Source organism: Carcharhinus amblyrhynchos, chromosome 28 (assembly GCF_965287045.1).
Source record: "Carcharhinus amblyrhynchos chromosome 28, sCarAmb.v2.hapA, whole genome shotgun sequence".
Lineage (NCBI taxonomy): Eukaryota > Metazoa > Chordata > Chondrichthyes > Carcharhiniformes > Carcharhinidae > Carcharhinus > Carcharhinus amblyrhynchos.
In genome coordinates, this window is record NC_137351.1 from 16,669,142 (window position 1) to 16,691,008 (window position 21,867).

Here is a 21,867-nt window from a genome sequence, read left to right on the forward strand (position 1 = left end):
AAAATAGGGTGAGCAGAATTGCACACGGTATTCCAAGTGTGGTATTACCAATGTCTTGTACAACTTTAACAAGACATTCCAATTCCTGTATTCAGCGTACTGACCGATGAAACCAACCATGCCAAATGCCTTCTTCACCACTCTGTCTACCTGTGACTCCAATTTCAAGGAGCTATGAACATGTACCTCTAGATCTCTTTGTTCTGTAACTGTCCCCAGTGCCCTACCATTAACTGAATAAGTCCTGCTCTGGTTCAGCCTACCAAAATGCATTATCTCACAGTTGTCTAAATTAAACTTCATTTGCCATTCGTCAGTCCACTGGTCCAACTGATCAAGATCCCGATCAAGACAGGTAATTCCCAGCAATGGCGTGAAGATGAGATTTTTATGTGTGATGCACCACAAGCTGATGGTTCAAGAAAGGAGAGAGGCGCAAAGTGGAAACTAAAGAACAGTTAGCTTGCCCTGTGTGGTGGGAAAGATGCTGGAGCTGATCATTGAGGAGGTGACTGAGCATCTGGAGAAGCAAAGCTCAATTCACCAGTGTCAGCATGTTGTTGGGAAGGACCAGTCCTGTTTGACAAACCTGCTAGAGTTCTTTGAGGGTGTAACCACCAAGGTAGATAACGGAGAATTTGGTGGCTGTGATCTGTTTGGACTTCCAGAAGGCGTTTGACAAGGTGCCACACAAGAGACTGATCCAAAAGGTTAGATCCCAGTGGTTTGGGGCAGAGTAGTGGCTTAGATTGGGAATTGGCTGACTGATAGAAAGCAAAAGGTTGGGGTAAATGGATCTTTCTCCAGTTGGTAATCTGTAACTTGTGGAGTCCCGCAGGATTCCATTCTCGGACCACAACTATTTACAATCTCTACCAGTGATCTACAAGCAGGGACAGATTGTAACATAGCGAAATTTGCTGATGACGTGAACATGGGTGGGAAAGCAGGCCATGGTGAGGAGATATGAAGTTTACAAGTCGATATTAAGGGAATGGGCCAGAATCTGGCAAATGGAGTTTAATGTGGATAAATGCGAGGTTATTCATTTTGGCCAGAAAAATAAAAGGGCAAATTACTATTTAAATGGGAAACAGATTCAAAAGGCATCTGTACAGAGGGATCTGGGTATTCTTGTGCTTGAGTCTCAAGAAGTGGGTATGCAGGTGCAGAATGTTATAAGGAAGGCAAATGGAATCTTTGTGTTTATTGCAAAGGGTCTATAGAGTAAATGTAGAGAACTGTTGTTACAATTGTATAAGGCGTTGGTGAGACCACACTTGGAGTATTGTATTCAGTTTTGGTCACCTTCTTTGAGGAAAGATGTGGTGTCACTGGAGGCAGTTCAGAAGAGGTTCACTAAATTGATTCCAGATTTGAAGGGGCTGGTGTATGAGGAGCGTTGAGTAGCTTGGGCTTGTACTCACTGGAGTACAGAAGAATGAGGGGAGTCACCAGGATTGATAAAGTAAATGTTAACCAAATGTTCCTCCTAGAACAGTCTAGGACAAGTTGTCATACTTGTGGAATAAGAGGGGGGAGGTTTAAGACTGGGACAGGGACAAGGAGAAGCTACTACACACAGAGGGTTGTAAGTCTGTGGAACTCACTGGCCCAGAGTGTAGTGGATGCAGAATCAAAAAATGGATTCAAGAAAGAATAGATATTTGGTCAAAAGCGGATAAAGGGCTATGGGGTAAAGGCGAGGAAGTGGAAAGATTAGATGAGGTAGAGATCAGCCATGATCCTATAGATTGGCAGAGTGAGCTCAAAGGGCTGAATTGCCTACTCTCACTCCTAATTCCTTATACAGTGAAAAGTATTGTTTCTTGCACGCTATACAGACAAGGTATACCGTTCATAGAGAAGGAAAGGAGTGCAGAATGTAGTATCACAATCATAGCCAAGGTGTAGAGAGAGATGAACTTAGAGAGATAGGTCCATTAGAAAGTCTGATGGCAAGAGGGAAGAAGCTCTTCTTGAGTCGGTTGATATGTGACTTCAGACTTTTGTATCTTTTTCCCGGTGGAAGAGATTATGTCCGGGGTGCATGGGCTCCTTGATTATGGTGACTGGTTTTCCAGGGCAGTGGGAAGTGTAGTCAGAATTAATGCACGGGAGGCTGGTTTGTGTGATGGACAGAGCTTCATTCACGACCCTTCATAGTTTTCTTGTTCCTGTGGTCAATTGTTAGTGAATATTGACTTTAAAAACCTTAGTGCACTGCGTGCTTCTAATAAGATTCCTCTCTGCTTCCCCCGCTATTGATGAAGTGTATTAGTTCCGAAGAAGCATCATATTGTACTCAAGATTAACTTTTCCTGTCTGCACAGATGCTGTCAGATAGATCTGCTGGGTTTTTCCAACATTTATTTTAGTGTCAGATCTCTAGCATCCATAGTATTTTGTTTTTATTGATGAAGTATGCTTCCCATACCTTTGAGAAGATTGTGTTGTTTGAATGTTTGTTTTAAGTCTACTTCAAGGATATGGGCCATTAGATTTCATATTTATAACTGACTAATAAGCAGTCTTGTGAGCCTTAAATTCTCTGTCTCCATGTTAGGGATGTTTCATGCTGCATCTTAATTCCCTCTTCTATCAGTAACTACTCAGGTTTGTTTCTTTTTTTTTATTAAAGTGATCACTGAGCAGGACCACTCCCCGGACAATGGGTAAAAGATGGAATGGCATTATCTTGAATGGGCATGTCCCAGCCTTTGGTTTAACAGGGCTACAGTGGGAATTTGGTATGCTGGCCACATTGTTTGTACCTGGACCTCTGGAAGGATATTTTAATATTAAAATATTATACCCCTATATCACAATTTTCTTGCATTGTCAGAGCCGTTTTTTTATTCTTTCGTTGAATGTGGGCATCGCTGGCAAAACCAGCATTTGTTGTCCATCCCTAATTACTCTTGAACCGAATGGCTTGCTAGGCCATTGCAGAAGGCAATTAAGAATCAAGGTTTGCTAAGGTTCTAGAGTTACATGTAGGCCAGACCACGTGAGGATGGCAGATTTCTTTTGTTAAAGGACATCAGTGAACCAGATGGGCTTTTATGACAATGATCATTTCACGATCATCATTACTGAGACAAACATTTAGTTCTTGGTTTTATTAGAACCATAGAAAAAGTAGGGCATGAAAAGAGGCCATTCAACCCATCATGTTTGTGCCAGCTGCCATCATGGGATTTGAATCCATTCCCCCCAAAAGATTAGCCTGGGCCCCTGGATTACTAGTTAGGTGACATTACCACTATGCTGCCATCTCCCCTTAATTCCTGCGTGTTTTCTTGACCATAAATCATTTTCTTCTTTTTTCTGTAGACCGTGCAAGTAGATTTGCTGTTTAAAACAAAGTATAGAGGAACAACCACCTTTGCCGTGAACCAGTTAAAAATCAGTTTCTTCAAAATGCCTGCGGTATCAAGTGACGTGAAAGAGTTGTATTTGTCCACGTGTCTGGCTGATCTTAATAAGAAAGCAGAAGTGAAGCTGGAAAAGAAAAGCACCAAAAAGTAAGGAAATGTGCATCAGCATTGAAATGTCTCATTTTAAAATCCTAAATAAATATCTGAAAAGCCTCTGATACTACAAGAAAACTGAACCATGCAAACCAGAAATTCTCAAAAAAAAAATTGAGTTGTGCCAATAGTGTTTTTATAAGTTGTAATTGGAAATGCATTGCCTAAAAGGGTGTTGAAAGCAGGTTTAATCGTAACTTGCAAAAGAAGATTGAAGAAATGTTTGAAGGTGTAAAATTTGCAGGATTGTTGGGGGAGAGGGTGGAGAAAGTGAATGAGACTCCTTGTATAGCTTTTTAAGGAACCAATGGATATGTTTTCCTAAATGGCCTCCTATACTGTATGATTCAATGACTGACTGGTTCCCTTAGGATTTGAATCTCAAACTATTTTACTGAAATCACATTTTGTGTGAATGTGTTGTGAAATCAGAAAGTGTGCAAGACAAGCTATGCTGTGCAAAACTGGCCTTGGTTGGGTGACTAGGAAATGTGTTGGAATATAAAATTTGGGATAACCCAAAAGTAATTTATTCCAAACAAAATGCCAGAATCAGATCGTCTATTGACCAGTCAGCTTGCATTGCTGTTACCAGTGCTTTGCACAAGCATTTTTTTTGCAGTAGGTATCACGTACTAAAAATGCAGATTGGCAAGTGTTGTTTGCCAACTATTAAAACCATGGTGGACACAGAGCAAAGTTTAGGTAATGGAATAACCAGAACAGTGTCAGGAAGGAAAATATAAAAAATCTGCAGCCTGCATTGGAATAAATCATTTAAAAGAACAAATTATAGTAAAGTGGCTATGGGATGGAGTCATTCCATATATAATGCTACATAATACCATTATTTCACAGTAATGTACAGCAAACATCCTGAAGAATCTGGTCCCACACTGTGTAACAAAACAATATTATTAAAGAGCACCATAAGCTTCTGTGAATTCAAGTAACCTATGTTTCAACTTCCATTACCTTTCATTCTGGGATTTTGGTTGGCAGTTATTGAACTCGCCTCTCCACTGCATTGTGCTGGGATTCTGGTCCACAAATACTGAAGCCCCACAACCTTGTGTTTTAGATTGGATAACACAACTGATGTTTAAAATACATTTTAATTCTATACCTCTTGTACAGCAAGCACATCTGAAATGGGAAATGTGTCCATGCGGTTCCTAAACTTACAAGCTGAGAGGAAGTGAAGGAGCCCTTACAACCTGGAATATCAGGCACTTTAGCATGATCAAGGCAATGGAACTCAACCCCTGTGTCTCAGCTCAGTTTATTTGACTCGACACAAATGGGAGATCACATCTGGTTCCTGCTCTGTGTTGCCTTAACTGAACCAATTGGTGAAGCATTAATACTACTTGGAGTCCTGATTGAGGGATTCTAATTATACTGCGGTGCATCTAAATATTTTTATTAACACTAATGGACAAGAAAGATTGTTTGCAGTGTTCACCTATTGTAACCTATAAGGATTTTGTCTTTAAATCATTTTCCTTTGTTTTTCAGCTATGTTACAAGTGCCTGTAGAATTTTCAAGGCTGCAGAAGAATGTAGATTGGATAGAGATGAGGAAAAAGCATATGTCCTTTACATGAAGTATCTGACCGTATACGATCTAATTCGGAAAAGAACTGATTTCAAACACCAGCAGGTACTTGGTTATTCTGTTTGGTGCAATACCATGCAACTTATACCGGTAACGCTTTTCATATAGCTGTTGGAATTAACACATTTGAAGGGGTATGCCCAACTCTGTGACTTATTGTTAAGCTGCTCTCATCTTTTCTGTAATTAAATTAGTTCCTTTAGGAGTTTTTGTTTAGATATAAACAGCTTACTTGAATTAGCTCGATCAAGAAGTCATTGTGCAGTCTTTCCCACTGACCATTAGGATACATTTTATTGCCAGATTTCTGTCAAAAAATTATAATTAGCATTATTTTCTTTGCTCTAACTTTTAAAATTGAGAAACAAAAGTTGCTAGAATTACTCTGCCGGCAAGGTAGCATCTGTGGAGAAAGAAACACCATTAACATTTCAGGCTGAAATGACCTTTCATCAGAACTGAAGGAAGATAGAGAGTGGTAAGATACAGGTGAAGAAGCAAATGTGTGCCATAAGGTGTGAATGACGACATGGCAACCATCTGAATGCAACATGAAGGGATAAGACAAGGCCAACCCAGTAAACCCAAAAGAGTAAAATGAAAGTTGAGATTTTAATCTAAAATAGTTGAACTCCGTGTTGAGCACAGAAGGTTATAGAGTGCCGAATCAAAGGAGAAGGTCCTGCTCCCTGTGCTTTGACTGTGCGGTGATTTGAAGCTGGATAGTGACATAAAATAGATTTTTTAAAAAAATAATAATTCTTGGGGTTCCTGGGAAGGGTGAAATTTATCTTCTGTTGTGCTAAGCTGAAGGACTTGCTGGGCTAGTTCACAGGACCATCATGTTGGTTTGGGACTGGAGTTGTATATAGGACTGGTTAGGTAGGCATGATGGAAATTCATGTCCCTAAAAGAGAAAATGCTGGAAAATCTCAGCAGGTCTGGCAGCATCTGTAAGGAGAGAAAAGAGCTGATGTTTCAAGTCCAGATGACCCTTTGTCAAATCTAAAAAGTGTAGAAAGTGAGAGATTGTTTTCATTTTATTTAATTTTTAACTGTTCTCTACCTTTTTGTTTCTTCTTTGTCTCTTTTTCTACCCCCCTTTTACCCCTTTTCTTAGCTTTTGTCCCCTGTTGCTTCCCTTTGCCCCCCTGCCCCCTCTCAATTTTACCCCTCCCACCCATCTCCCTTTCCCCCCGCCACATCTTCATCTGTCTTCACCTTTTGATTTCAGCTTCTCTGCCGTTTGGCCATTCACATCTTCAATTCTCTCTATGGGCAGTCATTAGCAGTCTTTCCCCTTGATGGCTATGACTCATCTTTCATTCTCTCACTCTACAGTGTAAATACCTCCCACTTTCTATGCCTTTTAGCTTTGACAAAGGGTCATCGGGACTCAAAATGTCAGCTTTTTTTTCTCTCCTCACAGATGCTGCCAGACTTGCTGAGATTATCCAGCAATTCTCTTTTGGTTTCAAATTCCAGCACCTGCAATAATATGCCTTTATGGAAATTTATGTACCAGATATGCATTTTAACAACAACAAGGTGCCAATTGTTTATAATTTCCAGATTCTTAAAACTAAATTCAAATTCTCAGACTTCTGGATTACTGGTCCAGTAAAATAGCCACTATACCACTGAAGGCCTAACTGTTAGACTGCACGCACACCTAAGTAAAGGATCAAATTCCTCCTCTTTAATGACCAGCAGCAAGCTGTCTTTTTCATGGTGAAAAACCGATTTAAAAAATCACAGACTGCTTATCACTTCAACCAGGGTTCTGTAAATCAATAACATTTTCCCAATATTTATTATAGGGTGGTAGTATTGTTCAGTGTCTGCTGGACGCTGGTAGGTACTTAATTGGCATTTTCAAAGGATAGAGCTTGACTGCTAAACTTGGGAGCTGCACAGCTTTCTGAGCTCAAGACTTAATTCATTACTAGCAACGTTGAAGTTTGAACAATAACAATGTTTGTGTTAAGTAGTTGGATTCTTGCCCTTGATCTGAACGCCTTTGTGACCTTGCCAGTTCCCATCTCTAACCTCCTACAACTCTCAAATTTCTGCGCTCTACCAAACCTGGTTGGTTTCTTGTGCATCCTGATTTTTAAGCCCGGCAAGGTTGGTAGCCCTGTCTTAGTTACTTTAGCCCTTAGCTCTGGAATTATTTCTTCTAAACACTATTTTTCCTTTTTAAAGGGCGCTCCTTAAATCCTGTTTTTGACCAAGGTATTGGTCACCTAACCTAATATATTATGTGGCTCAGTGTGAAGTTTTCTCATTTGCTCTCTTTGGAAGCAGCTGTCAGTTTTTCACTGCATAAATGTTGCTGTATAAATGAAAAGCAAGTTGTTTAAGCTATTCCAAGTTTGATTAAAAGTGATTAGAAATCTTGCCCTAAGCCCAACAACATAATATAAAACATTGTAATTTAGCAGAGCTGGAATTTACTGAGAAATTGCTTATTGGGATCACTTTTAATTTGAGGGTTGGGGGAAAAGGGAACAGTTTTGTTATTTAAGCCCTAGGCCTGCTTATGTTGGCGAAGGAGTGAAGCAATACACTGCTGGCAGCAATTGCGAGGAAGGAGGTGTAGACTTTGAATCTAGATACACATGATAATGTAGAAATGAACTAAATACATAAAATGTCAGCTGTGCAGATCGATGTTTTGGGTGTGATTGTTCATCGGAACTGGCTGTGGCAGGCTGGAAAAGCTCCTCTGCACAATGACAAGAATGGGAGAGCAGCAAGCAGGTTTAGATGTTCAGCTGCATTCACTACTTTGATGAATGCACTTGACCTGCTCTTGTTCCCTCCACCCTGTTTTGGTCAATCTGTCAACTGCTTTTAGCAAACTGGTTCTCCCAGTTCTGATGAAAGGTCATATTCAAAGTGTTGACGCTTTTTCTCCTTTTTAGACAGATCTGCACTGGATTTATAGCATTGAAACGTTTCTGTTTGTAACTGTTTCTTGATTGCAAACATTCTTGCTCAGGCTGCAAAGCAATTTCAGTTGGCTAGATCTGCAGGATAAGTACATAAAAGTACAATGTTTTATTTCAGGACTACTACCTTTCTCTACTTGGCCCTACAAGCTTCAGAAAAGCCATAGAAGAAGCAGAAAGGCTCTCTGAAAGCCTCAAGTTAAGGTCTGTACAGTTATTCTGAATCCTGTAGGTTTGTAGTAATTGTGATGAGAATGAAATTACCAAGTTGGCTTAATACCTCAAAAGGTTTGGGTTACTGGGCTTGCTAACTCCTTAAAATGCCCAGTTCTGAATTGTTTTCAACTACTTACCAAGTCCTTGGACAAAGGGACCTAGCATATGATGGCTAGACTTGGTGATGACAGCAGGGTAGTTCGGACGGCGTGTTTTTAGGAAGATGTAGGAAGTGTTATAATTCAGATCAGAAAGTCAAGTGTTTCATGAAGGCCACCTGGATCAGACGTTTTACACTTTGGATTTGGCTAAGATAAGCATGAGATGCTTCACTTCAGGTATCATTCAACTGACCCTGTAGGGAGCTTTTATCAAACAAAGTTTATATAAGAATACAGTTAACATGTATAGAAAGAAAATTAACAATAACTTTTACCAATTACAAAAAAATTGTCATTTTTCTATACCCTTAACAAGTATATACGAAATGTTCCAATTAAACAAAGGATACAAAATCCTTGCCATAGGTTTAACACACACAATATGAGTGCTCACCTGGTGCTTTGGGTGGAGAATTGAAACCTTGGCCTCCTGGCCTTGTAACTTGTGGCAGCTCTCTGGCTATACCCCAGACCAGCTTGAAGTCAAAACAGCTTCCCAAAACACCAGGGAGAAAAAGAGGTTCTAGGGAACTAAAAGCCCAGCAACTGCAGGATTTTCACTCCAGAATGGCCAGGAATCATGCTTCAAGCTAGCCGGCAAAATCTATCACGTCAGGGAGACAGAGAACACGAAAGCTGCCTGCTGTTGGACAACCAGGGCAGCTTCAGATTCTTTCAAAGAACTTTTTTTTAATTTCTCTGGGGAGGAACCACCTGACTTTGACTTTTTAATTAATCTTCCCCCTCACAATGCAGGATCATTAAAAATCCCAGAAAGTATCTGAGGCTCAGAGTAAAAATAAAACCTCATTTAAACCATTGAAGCAGCAATAAAAGGACTAATAACCAGACAGCCCAGCAACAATGAAACGAAAAGGCTTGCTTACGACTGCAGAGAACATGATTTTTTTCAAAAAGCTTCTTAAAGATACACTAATGTAACAGAAATCTCGAGAGATCTAAATAGGTTTAAGTGAGTGGACAAAAAAATGACGGATGGAATATAATGTCGGTAAATATGGACTTGCGCACTTCGGCAGGAAGAATAGAAAAACAGCATTTTTAAATAGTGATTACACAACTTAGTACCAAGAGATCTCAGTGTCCTTGTACATGAATCTCAAAATGTTATTTCACAGGTAAAGTAAATTGAATGTTGATGTCTGTTACAAAGAGAATGAAATAAAAGAGTAGGGAAATTTTACTGCATCTGTAGAGGGCATGGGTGAATAGTGGAATCCCTACAGTGCAGAAGGAGGCCAGTCAGCCCATTGAGTCTGCACCAACACTCTGACAAAGCATCTTAACCAGGCCCACCCCTCCATCCTATTCCCGTCACCCCACTTATTCACCCCACTAATTTTCCTAACCCATACATCTTGGGACACTAAGGGACGATTTAGCGTGGCCAATCCACCTAGCCCACATCTTAGGAGAAAACCTGTGCAGACACAAGGAGAACTTGCAAACTCCACAGTGTACAGTGTGTACTGTTTTGGTCTTGTTCGCATTCTGTGCAGTTTTAGTCTCCTTATTTGAAAAAGGATAGAACTGAGTTAGAAGTAGTTCAGACAAAGTTCACATGACTCATGCTGGGGATTTAGGGTTTGTCTTATGAAGAAAGGTTGAACAGGTTGGGCCTATGCCCGTTGGCATATAAAGGAATTAAGAATCCTTATTTCAATAACATGGTAAGGGCCATGATAGGATGGATACCAGGAGGGTGGTCATCTTGTAGGAACATGGTGTAAGAATGAGGTCTCCCTTTTAAGAGAGAGATATGAAGAATTGTTTTCTCTTGGCATCATTAGTATATAGCATTCTGTTCCCTGGAAAGCCATGAAAACTTGGTCATTGGGTGACACAGTGGTTAGCACTGTTGGATCACTGTCTGTGTGGAGCTTATGTTCTCCCCGTGTCTGCGCGGGTTTCCTTTGAGTGCTCCGGTTTCCTCCCACAATCCAGATATGTGCGGGTTGGGTGGATTGGCCATGATAAACTGCCCCTTAGTGTCAGGGGGACTAACTAGGATAATTACATAGGGTTATAGAGATAGGGTCTTGGTGGGCTTGTGGTCAGTGCAGACTGATGGGCCGAATAGCTTCCTTCTGCACTGGGGTTTTGTGATTGAGCTGGGGGATGCAGACAGGAATGAGGAGCTGAGGCCACAATCAGATCTGTCATGATCTTATTGAATGATGGAGCAGGCTCAAAGGGCTGAGTGGCCCACTCCTGCTCCTAAGTCATCTTGTTCTCATATACTCCTCACTGTGCAGAAACATGTCATTATGCATACTTACTGTGTATTTGGCTTTATTGTCTTTGACTGGGGATTTGATACAAGAGTTTAAAAATATTTTTTAATCTATTAGATATGAGGAGGCTGAAGTGCGTAAAAAACTTGAAGAAAATGAAAGGCTGCAGGAAGAGAAAATAAAACAGCAGGAAGAAGCCAGAAGCAAGGGCCGTGATAGCAGCTTAAAAACAACAACCAAAAGTTCTTCAGATGTTGGCATTAAGAAAAGAAACTTGAAGGTGGTTAAATTGAATATTTCATCTTGCATTTGAAATTGTCTCAAAGCACAGCAACATTTTGTGCTATTCAGCGTTAAATTTGGGGTATGTCAGCACATTGCACATCTAAAGCAGATGGATTAAGAACAACGTCTTGGGTTTTGATTCTTATTCAATAAGGATTTGGAATCTGTATTCAATTTTGTGTTGCTGAAGAGGAACATCCAATCAAAACATGGACTTGAGTTTAATGCACTGCTCTGTTTTAAAGTTAATAAGAGTAGAGGAAGGTTTAACCATTCTAAGTAAAGTTTTTATTTGATTTTTTTTAGGAGGACTGTGAGTTAAACAACATCAAAGAAACACACGCAGATTGTAATGGTGAGATTTCTGTCAATACTACTACTTGTCAGTCCAATTCCATCTCCAGGTTATATTGAAAGCAGCGTTCAATGCTCAACAGAAATCAAGCTGAGGATCCCAATCTTTTACATGGAACTGATGGGGAAAAAGAATTGAATAACCTGTCACCAGTAGCCGTGTTATGCATTTCCAAATCCCTGGTTTGAAATCAGTAGCAGCAGTCTGGGGGGTGATCGCTTGCTTGATCCTCATAATCCTGATAGAAAAAAGACAATTTCCTGTGACAAAATTTTGTAACACTGTTGCTTTCTCTCTGACTGAATCATCGGATAGAGCAGAGGTGGAGGCCATTCAGCCTGCCATGACTATGCTAACTGTGTATGACAACCCAAATAGTATGTTATAATTCAGGTCAAAAACTCTGAGTTTTATGAAGCCCTCTGGATCATAAGTTTTGCACTTTGAACTTGGTTAGGCTGACCGTGAGATATTTCACTTCAGGTTTGATTCAACTGACCCAACTAAGGAGCTTTTATCATGCAAAGTTTATTTAAGTATATAGTTAACATGTATAGAAAGAAAATTAGCAGTAACTTGCAAACAAGAAAAAAATCATGATATTGTATAACCTTTAATGAATATAAGAAATGTTCCAGTCAGACATCCCATAAACAAAACCCTTTCCACAGGTTTATCACAGAAACTACAAGTGTTCATGTGATGCTGGAATTTAGCCTTTGATTGAATGCTGCAGCTCTCTTGATGCACACACAGGCAAGCTTGGAGTTAGAACAGCTTCCCAAACACCAGGAAGACGCCAGTCAAGCCAACCACCAACAGCAGATTTTCCACTCCAGGAAGGCCAGGAACCTTGCTTCCAGTTAACAGCAGAGTTCCCAAAACCAGGGAGAGAAAGAGAAACATTGCTTTCTAACTTGATGGTCCACCCCTTTCTAAACTAAAACTGCTGCCAGCAACCAAATTAAAAGTGAAACCTTGAATTCACTACAAAGAAAAAAAGCTGTTCAAAACACATGACCTGCCAACCAGTCTTCCTCCAATCAATGGGTTCATTAAACAATTCCCAGAATAAACAATCCCCCATTTAAGCCATTGAAGGAGCAATAAAAGGATTTCTCGCAGCTAGCTGGTGCCATAATGAAGAAAAAACTGAAGCTATGATAGTTGGTGGTTATTTTCCAGACGTCGCTGGATTCTGGGGAAGTGCCGGAAGATTGGAAAGCGGCTAATGTTACGCTGTTGTTTAAGAAGGGTGCCAGTCAAAAGGCAGGGAATTATAGGCCGGTTAGTTTAACGTCTGTTGTGGGTAAAATGTTAGAATCCGTCATCAAGGAGGAAATAGCGAGGCATCTTGAGGGGAATTGCTTGATAGAGCAGACGCAGCACGGTTTCGTTAAGGGGAAGTCGTGTCTGACGAATTTATTGGAGTTCTGTGAGGATGTGTCTAGGGCAGTGGATAGAGGAGAGCCGGTGAATGTGGTCTTTCTTGATTTTCAGAAGGCGTTTGACAAGGTACCTCACAAGAGGTTATTGCAGAAGGTAAGGGGGCATGGAGTTGGGGGTAGGGTGTTAGTGTAGATAGAGGATTGGTTGTCAAATAGGAGGCAGAGAGTTGGGGTTAATGGGTGCTATTCGGATTAGCGGTTGGTGACTAGTGGAGTGCCCTAGGGGTCGGTGCTGGGGCCTCAGCTATTCACCATTTATATAGATGATCTGGAGGAGGGAACCGAGTGTATGGTGTCGAAATTTGCTGATGACACCAAGATTGGTGGAACGGCAAATTGCGCGGAGGGTGTGGAGAGTCTACAGAAGGATCTAGATAGGCTGGGCGAATGGGCCAGGAAATGGCAAATGGAATTTAATGTTGACAAGTGCGAGGTGGTCCACTTTGGCAGGAATAATGGTAGGAAGGACTATTACTTACGGGGCGAAAAACTGCAGCATGCGACGGTGCAGAGGGACCTCGGGGTCCTTGTGCATGAGTCGCAAAAACCCAGCCTGCAGGTGCAGCAGGTGGTCAGGAAGGCTAATGGGATGCTGGCCTTCATAGCGAGGGGGATTGAATATAAAAGTAGGGAGGTGTTGCTACGGCTGTATAGGGCATTGGTGAGGCCGCAGCTGGAGTACTGTGTGCAGTTTTGGTCACCGTACTTACGCAAGGATATTTTGGCCTTGGAGGGAGTGCAGAGGAGGTTTACTAGGCTGATACCGGAGTTGAGGGGATTGAGCTATGAGGAGAGGCTGAATAAACTAGGCTTGTACTCGTTAGAGTTTAGAAGAATGAGGGGAGATCTCATTGAGACGTATAAGATGATGAATGGGATGGATAGGATAGAGGTGGAGAGGTTCTTCCCGCTCAGAAAGGACAGTAGGACTAGGGGGCACAGCCTCAAGATAAAGGGGGGTGCGGTTTAGAATGGAGTTGAGGGGGAACTTCTTCACTCAAAGGGTGGTGAATCTCTGGAATTCTCTGCCCGTTGAGGTGGTGGAGGCTGCCTCGCTAAATATTTTTAAGACGTGGGTTGATGGGTTTTTGATAAGCGAGGGGATTAAGGGTTATGGGGAGAGGGCGAGAATGTGGAACTGAGACACGACAGATCAGCCATGATCTTATTGAATGGCAGGGCAGGCTCGAAGGGCTGGATGGCCTACTCCTGCTCCTATTTCTTATGTTCTTATGAACATGATTTTAAAAAATAATTTCTTGAAGGTACACTAATGTTACACCTCCCCTCCGCCCAAAAAAAGGAACACCAACGTTCAAAGATGGTTTCATTTTTCAAACCCTTTCAATTTCATACTAGTACTCTACAATAAATATATATGTTTTACAAAATCAAATCCTGCAAATATAACAATATAGTCCACTTCGGTCCTTGTCTTCCACCATCAAACACTCCTTTTTATCACATTTGTGACAAGCTGCTTCATCTCCAAAATTCTCCTTCTGTTCTTAATCCTGCGTTGATTCTAATCCGAGCTCATTTCTGTGGTTGTGACGATAAATTAGCTCTGTTAATGCGCATCACATGCAAAGAACATGATTTTTTTAAAAGATTTTTAAAGGTAGTGTCAAGTCCCACTCCCACATAATTTTCCATGTTTCTATGTTAAGTATGTTCAGGAGGGAGCTGATCGTTGTCCTTGAGGCTAAAGGGATCAAGGAGTATGGAGAGAAGGCAGAAGTGGGATACTGAAAGTGCCTGATCAGCTATGACTGTACTGAATGGTGGTGCAGGCTCAAAGGGCCAAATAGTCTATTCCTGCACCTACTTTTTACGTTTCTATAATTTCCCCATCAACCTACAATAAATTTTCTCAAGATAATTATCCAATCCCATTTTAAAGGTCACAATTTGAATCTTCCTCCTTTTGTGGGATACAGGCGTCACTGTCAAGACTAGCATTTATTGCCCATTTTTAATTGCCCTTAAGAAGACGGTGGTGAACTGCTGCTTGGAACCGCTACAGTCCATGTGTTGTAGGTGCACCCAGAGTTCTGTTAGGGAGGGAGTCCCACAGTTGTGACCCAGTGACAGTGAAGGATATATTTCCCAATTAAGGTGGTGAGTGGCTTGGAGGGGAACCTGCAATGGTGTTCCCATGCATCTACTGCCCTGGGCCTTTTAGATGGTAGCAGTCATGGGTTTAGAAAATGCTTCAAAAGAGTCTTTGTAAGTTGCTGCGGTGTCTGTTTTGTACGTTGCACACCTGCACCGGGAGTGTAAGGAGTAAATGTTTAAATTGATGGATGAGATTCTGATCAAGTGGGCTGTTTGTCCTGGATGGTGTCAAGCTTCTTGAGTGTTCTTGGAGCTGCACTCATCCAGGCAAGCGGAGAGCATTCCATTACATCCCTGAATTGTGCTTTGTAGATGGACAGGCCTTGTGGAGTCAGGAGGTGAGTTACTTGCCTCAGTATTCTCAGCCTCTGATCTGCTTGTGCAGTCACGTTATTTATATGGGTGTTCCAGTTCCAATTTTTCGTCAGTAGTAACTCTCGGGAGGTTGGTGGGGGGGGATTCTATGGTGCTAACGCCACTGAATATCAAGGGATGTAGTTATAGGTTCTCTTTTGTTGGTGATGGACATTGCCCAGCATCCTAATGGTGTACACACTGCTCGCCACTTATCAACCCAAGCCTGATCCTAACCACTTGCTGCATTAAAAGTTGCCGTTGATTTATGTGATGATCAATTTTAATCAGAGCCCTTTGCTTTGTGGCCCTGAGAATGGTTTCGCTACCTACTCTGACTAGACCCTTCATGATTTTGAACACTTTGATAAAATGTCTTCTCAGCCTTTTTGAGGAGGGCAACCCCAGCCTCTTTGTTCTATCCATGTAAGTGAAGTTGCTCATCCTGGGACCATTCCCATTAATATTTTGTGTGACCTCTACATTTTCCTTCACATTTTTCCCTGAAGTACAGTGCCCAGAATTATTCGCACTATTTCACTTGACGCCGAACCAACTTCCTTTTTCAAGTACACCTCTGTTTATAAAACAGAGCCCAGGATCCCATATCTCTTTTTAATCATTTTCTCAACCTGCTGTACCATCCTCAACAATTTCTGCATGTATCTCCTCGAGTTTGTTTTTACACAGTCTTCAGAATTGTGAATTTTATTGCATATTGTCTCTAATGAAGTAGAATACAATGCTTTGTGAGTTTAGTTAGCTAGTGATTCGCCCATTCCACCAGACTGTCTGTCCTTTTCAAGTTTCCTGCTGTCCTCAGAGTTAACAATATTAACTCGTCCATTTTGAAATTGTTCCCTGCGCACCCAAGCCTAGGTCATCTATAAAGATCAGAAAAGCCACTGATCCTTTTGACTGCTGTATTTAAGCACAAACGAAAAGTGAGTTTTTGTTCTAATAGTTCCCTCTTCTCTCCACTCACCTCTTGCTTGTAACTAGTGTTTTGACTAACCTATTGGTTGTTTTATTCATTTCATTATATTTCCTTTGTGGGAAACAGATTCACCTCAGGGAGCGATCACTGCTGAAAAGTTGTTTGCAATGCTGCAAGATGAAAACACTGAAGTAATCATTATGGATGCACGAAGCAACAAGGATTACCTGGAATCCCACATACACCTGGCTAGATCATGCTGTATAAGCGTGCCGGAGGAAGCTGTCAGTCCAGGGTAGGAAATTAAATACAAGTTTGAAATAGTTTTGGTAACTGCTATTAAAGTTTGGCAAGAAAATTGAAGCTTTTCTTTATTCCTCCATGGGAGAGCATTGCTGGCTAGGCCAGTGTTTATTGCAGGTCCCTAATTGCCCTCAAAATGGTGGTGAGCTACCTTCTTGAACCACTGCAGTCTGTGGTATAGGTACATCCACAGTGCTGTTAGGAAGGGAGTTCCAGGATTTTGACCCAGCAACAGTAAAGGAAAGTGATATATTTCAAGTCAGGATGTTGAGTGGCTTGGAGGAGAACTTCCAGGTGGCAGTGTTCACATGGGCCCACTGCCCTTGTCCTTCTAGAGGGTAGTGGTCATGGGTTTGGAAGATGCTGCCTAAGGAGCCTTGGTGATTTGCTGCATCGCATCTTGTAGATGATACACAAGCTTGCCGTTGTGCAGCAGAGGTGGAGGGAGTGAATATTTGTTGATAGGGTGCCATTTGAAAAGATTGCTTTGCCTTGGATGGTGTCAAACTTCCTGGGGTGTTGAAGCTGCACTAATCCAAGCAAATGGACTCCTGACTTGTGCCCTGTAGATGGTGGATAGATTTTGAGGAGCCAGGAGGTGAGTTACTTGTCACAGGATCCCTGTACTCTGACCTCCTCTTATAGTCACAGTATTTCTATGGCTAGTCCAGCCAGTTCAGTTCATGTGCAGTGGTAATCCCCAGGATGATTATCATGGAATTCAGTAGTGGTAGTGCCATTGAATGTCATGGGACGATAGTTCAATTTTCTCTTGTTGGAGATGGTCATTGCTTTGCATTTGATTTTTGTGAATGTTATTTGTCAGCCCAGGCCTGGATATTACCCAGGTTTTTCAGCGAATAGATATGGGCTGCTTCAGTATCTGAAGAGCTGTGAGTTATGCCGAACATTATGCAATCATTAGCAAATATCCCCATTTCTAACTTTATGAAGGAAGGAAGGCCATTTGATGAATCATCTGAAGGTGGTTTGGCCCTGAGGAACTTCTGCAGTGATGTACTGGAGCTGGAATCATTGAACTTCACAGATATCACAACCATCATCCTTTGTGCCAGATGGACTCCAACCCAGTGAAGATTTTGCTCCTGATACCCATTGACTCCAGTTTTGCTAGGGCTCCTTAATACCAAACTTGGTCAAATGCTGCTTTGACGTCAAAGGCTGTCACTCTCACCTCACCACAGGATTTCAGCTCTTTGTCCATGTTTGAACCAAGGCTGTAAGGAGATCAGGAGCTCAATGAATCTAATGGAACCCAAATTGAGCAGGTTATTGCCGTGTAAGTGCTGCTCGATAGCACTGCTGATGACCCCTTCAATAGATTTACTGATTAGAGTAGATTGATGGGGCAGTAATTGGCCAGGTTGGATTTATCCTTTTTCTGTACAGGATATGCTTGGGCAGCTTTCCACATTGCTGGGTAGATGCCAGTATTGTAGCTGTACTGAAACAACTTGATTAGGTGCACGGCAAATTCTGGAGAACAGGTCTTCAGTGCTATTGCCAGAATATTGTTAGGACTCATAACTTTTAAAATATCTAGTACCCCTTCAACCATTTCTTGCTATTACGTGGAGTGAATTGAATTGGCTGAAGATTGACACCTATGATGCTGGGGATCTCCAGTGGCGGCCAGTATGGATCATCCACTCAGTACCAATTTAGAATTATTGAAAATGCTTCAGCCTGGTCTTTTGCTCTGATGTGTTGATTTCCTCCATCAGTTAGGAAAGGATTATTTGTAGAGCCTCCTCCTCCAGTGAGCTATTTGATTGTTTACGCCTGGGTCTGACAGGACAGATGTGCTCTTAGGCTGATTGGTGTAACAAATTGTCCCTAAATTAGTCTCCCCTCAATCTGGTTTCCAATGTGGAGTGCCATAAGTGTAGACAAGGGTCATGGGTGGAAGAGGGGACTCACAATGTTGAAATGGCGGCATGGGCTCATTGGGCCAAAGGGCCTGTTTCCTGTGCTGTGTTGTTCTTTGACTGCTGAGCTTGGATTTGGTCCATTGGTTGTCCTTTGTTGCTGAGCTTGGTCTAACACTTGCTGCTTATGCTGTTTGGACTGATTAGTACTGATTTCACCAGATTGACCCCTCATTTTTAGGTATACCTGGTTCTGCTTTTGGAATGCCCTCCTGCACCCTTCATGCTTAATCCTCTGGCTTGGTGGCTATGATGGAGTGCGCGCTTATGCTGGACCATGCGATTACAATTCTGTTGCTGCTGATGACCCCTCAGAGAGGCCAGTTTTGAATCTCTTGATTATTTGAACTCTATCTGATTTAGCACAGTGGTAGTGACACATAATACAGTGGTGGGTATCCTCAGTGTGAAGACGGGACTTTCTCTGCATTGGGACTGTGCGACAGTCACGCCAGCTAATGCTGTCATGAACAGATGCATCTGAAGCAGGAAGGCTAGATGATGTCAAGTATGTTTTTCCCCCTTCCCTCGTCAGATCCAGTCTAGCAGCAGTTCTTAAGGACTTGGCCAAATTGGTCTGTAATGGTGCTACCAAACCTCTCTTGGTGATGGACAGTGAAGCACCTCCCTACTGAGGCCTCATGCTGTGAGACTTCATGGGGACCAGAGTGGGTGTTGAGGATTTTCAAGACAACTGCCTCCTGACTCTACCACTCCTGCCACTTCTGGGTTTGTGCTGCCATTGAAACAGAAGGTACCCAGGAATGATGATGGTGTCTGGTACATAATCTGTAAGTTATGGTTCTGTATGTGTTATTGTTAAATGTCTTATTAGCCTGTGAGCAGCTCTTCCAGTTTGCTTTAATTTGATGTTAAATTGTATAAAATGTCCTGCTGGGAGATAGGAACTAAATCATTTTAAAACTGTTTTCTGCAGCATCACAGTTAACCAGATAGAATTGAAACTTCCAGAGGAGTCAAAAGACATGTGGCAAAGGCGTCAGTTTGTTGATTACATTATTTTGTTGGATTGGTTCAGTTCCATCGACAAAGTGAAAAGGGGAACCGTTCTTCAAAGCCTCAAGGATGCACTTTATAAGGTTTAGAAATCTTTTTCTCAAATATTCTATTGCACTTCATCCTGTGCATGTCTTGTATCTATCCCTCCAAATCTTAATTTTTCCCTTCCAGTTCCCTACAAGGAATTGATGTTCTGCATTTGATGCCTTCCCATAATGTCAGAATGCTGTAACCCTACCACCCACATGCAACATCCTGCAGCTGTGGGGAGACAGCCAAACAAAGTCAAGAGCTTCTCTGATTTTTGTTCTCGCTCATTTGGTTGAAGTGAATATCACAGGATGCGTCGCAATTTTATGGTGTTACTAATAATTGATGCACTCGAAGCTTTTTGTGATCAGAGGGAAAGTGCAAGATCGCTTACCAAAAAGATACTGAATTTTTAACTTACAAATTTTTATGCCGCAGTGGGATAGCCAGATAATTCTTCGGAGCGAACCGCTGGTATTGGAAGGTGGCTACGACAGCTGGCTTCTCTGCTACCCAATGTATACTACTAATGCCAAAGTTACTGCTCCAAAGAAAGAAACCCATGGATCCGTCCAAGTGTCCTGTAAGTTTTGCTTCCTGAAGGAACTACTGGGGTGAAAGTTGGGGGGTGGGGGTTGGTGATGGGGTAGCAGCGAGAGTTAAAGTACTAGTGTGCAGTAATTCGCAATGGGCAGCAATATTACTTGTGTTTAATTGTATGCAAGTAGTGTGCATTCATTTGAACTACAATGTGAAAAATTGCCCAGTGATGCCCTATACACAAACAGGTCAAATCCAACCCAGCCTATTACCACCTTTATCAGTCTACTCCCAATCAACAAAGTGATGAAAGGGATCATCAGGTGTTATCATGCAGCACTTGCTCAGAAATTACCTACTCAGCGACACCTAGTTTAGATGCTGTCAGGGTCACTCAGCACCTGACCTCATTGTATACAGCCTTGTTTCAAGCATGGACAGAAATGCTGAATGCCAGTTGTAAGGTGAGAGTGACTGCCCTTGACATCAAGGCAGCATTTGGCCAAGTATGACTTCAAAGAGCCATAGAAAAATGAGTCAGTGGGATTCGAGGAAAACTCTCCATTGGTTGGAGTCGTTCCTGGCATAAAGGAAGATGATCGTGGTGGTTGGAGGTCAACCATCTCAGCTCCAGTTTATCGCTGCAGGAATTCCTCGGGGTAGTGTCCTCGGCCCAACCATCTTCAGCTGCTTCATCAATGACCCTCCTTCCATTGTAGCATCAGAAATGGGGATGTTTGCAGATGATTGCACCATACACAGCTCCTCCAATATGAAGCAGTTCATATTTAAATGCAGCATGGCTTGGACTCGCAAGTGGCAAGTAACGTTTGTGCCACACAAATGCTAGGCAGCTACTATCTTCAGCAAGACAGAATCTAACCATCACCTCTTGACATTGGGCGGCGCAGTAGCACAGTGGTTAGCACTGCTGCTTCACAGCTCCAGGGTCCTGGGTTCGATCCCTGGCTCGGGTCACTGTCTGTGTGGAGTTTGCACATTCTCCTCATGTCTGTGTGGGTTTCCTCTGGGTACTCTGGTTTCCTCCCACAGTCCAAAGATGTGCGGGTTAGGTTGATTGGCCATGCTAGAAATTGCCCTTTAGTGTTCAGGGATGCGTAGGTTAGAAGGATTAGTGGGCATAATATGCAGAGATATGGGGCTAGGGCCTGGGTGAGATTGTATTTGATGCAGATTTGATGGGCCGAAGGGCCTCTTTCTGCACTGTAGGGTTATATGATTTCTATTTCTGTGATTCAATGGCAATGGCATTGCCATTGCTGAATGTCCTACTATCAACATACTGGGGGTTTCCATTAACCAGAAAATACTAGAAAACCTCAGTAGGTCTGACAGTATGTGTGGAGAGAGAATAGAGGCAGTGTTTCGAGTCTGGATGACCCTTTGTCAGAATAGGCTCTTAATCATGTGACAGCAGAATCACTGTGAAAGCCCAATCCTCTAGAAGGTGGGAGTGACTGGATATTGACTTGGTCAATGGTCAGAGACTAACCAAGCATTATAATTGCTGCTGCAACTGACATTCCCCACTCAGCATTAAGGGAATCAAGCTTGTGCCTCCAACCACTAGTTTGGTGAAGCAGCACATGACCTTCACAAATCAAGTGATTGAAAGAGTGGCCCGTGTACATTGGGGAAAATTGCCCTAAAAAGAGAGGCTGAATAAGATGAGCTTATATTCTCTGGAGTTTAGAAGAATAAGAGGCTATTTCATTAAAAGCTGAAAAATTCTGAGGAGGTTTGATAGGGTGGATGCTGAGCAATTATTCC

At 42.1% G+C, this 21,867-nt stretch overlaps 1 protein-coding gene across 4 annotated transcripts in view; it reads left to right on the top strand.

Annotated features, from left to right (window-relative positions):
- The window catches only part of usp8 (ubiquitin specific peptidase 8), a 66,568-nt gene that overhangs the window by 22,254 nt on the left and 22,447 nt on the right, over nt 1–21,867 (top strand). For all 4 annotated transcript variants that reach the window (XM_080214257.1, XM_080214259.1, XM_080214258.1 and 1 more), the window contains 8 exons: nt 3,337–3,527; nt 5,052–5,196; nt 8,224–8,309; nt 10,855–11,017; nt 11,329–11,377; nt 16,361–16,529; nt 19,424–19,586; nt 19,975–20,119. In XM_080214257.1, the coding sequence (XP_080070383.1) occupies nt 3,424–3,527; nt 5,052–5,196; nt 8,224–8,309; nt 10,855–11,017; nt 11,329–11,377; nt 16,361–16,529; nt 19,424–19,586; nt 19,975–20,119 (1,024 nt within the window). In that variant the 5' untranslated portion in view covers nt 3,337–3,423. The remainder of the gene's footprint in view (nt 1–3,336; nt 3,528–5,051; nt 5,197–8,223; nt 8,310–10,854; nt 11,018–11,328; nt 11,378–16,360; nt 16,530–19,423; nt 19,587–19,974; nt 20,120–21,867) is intronic.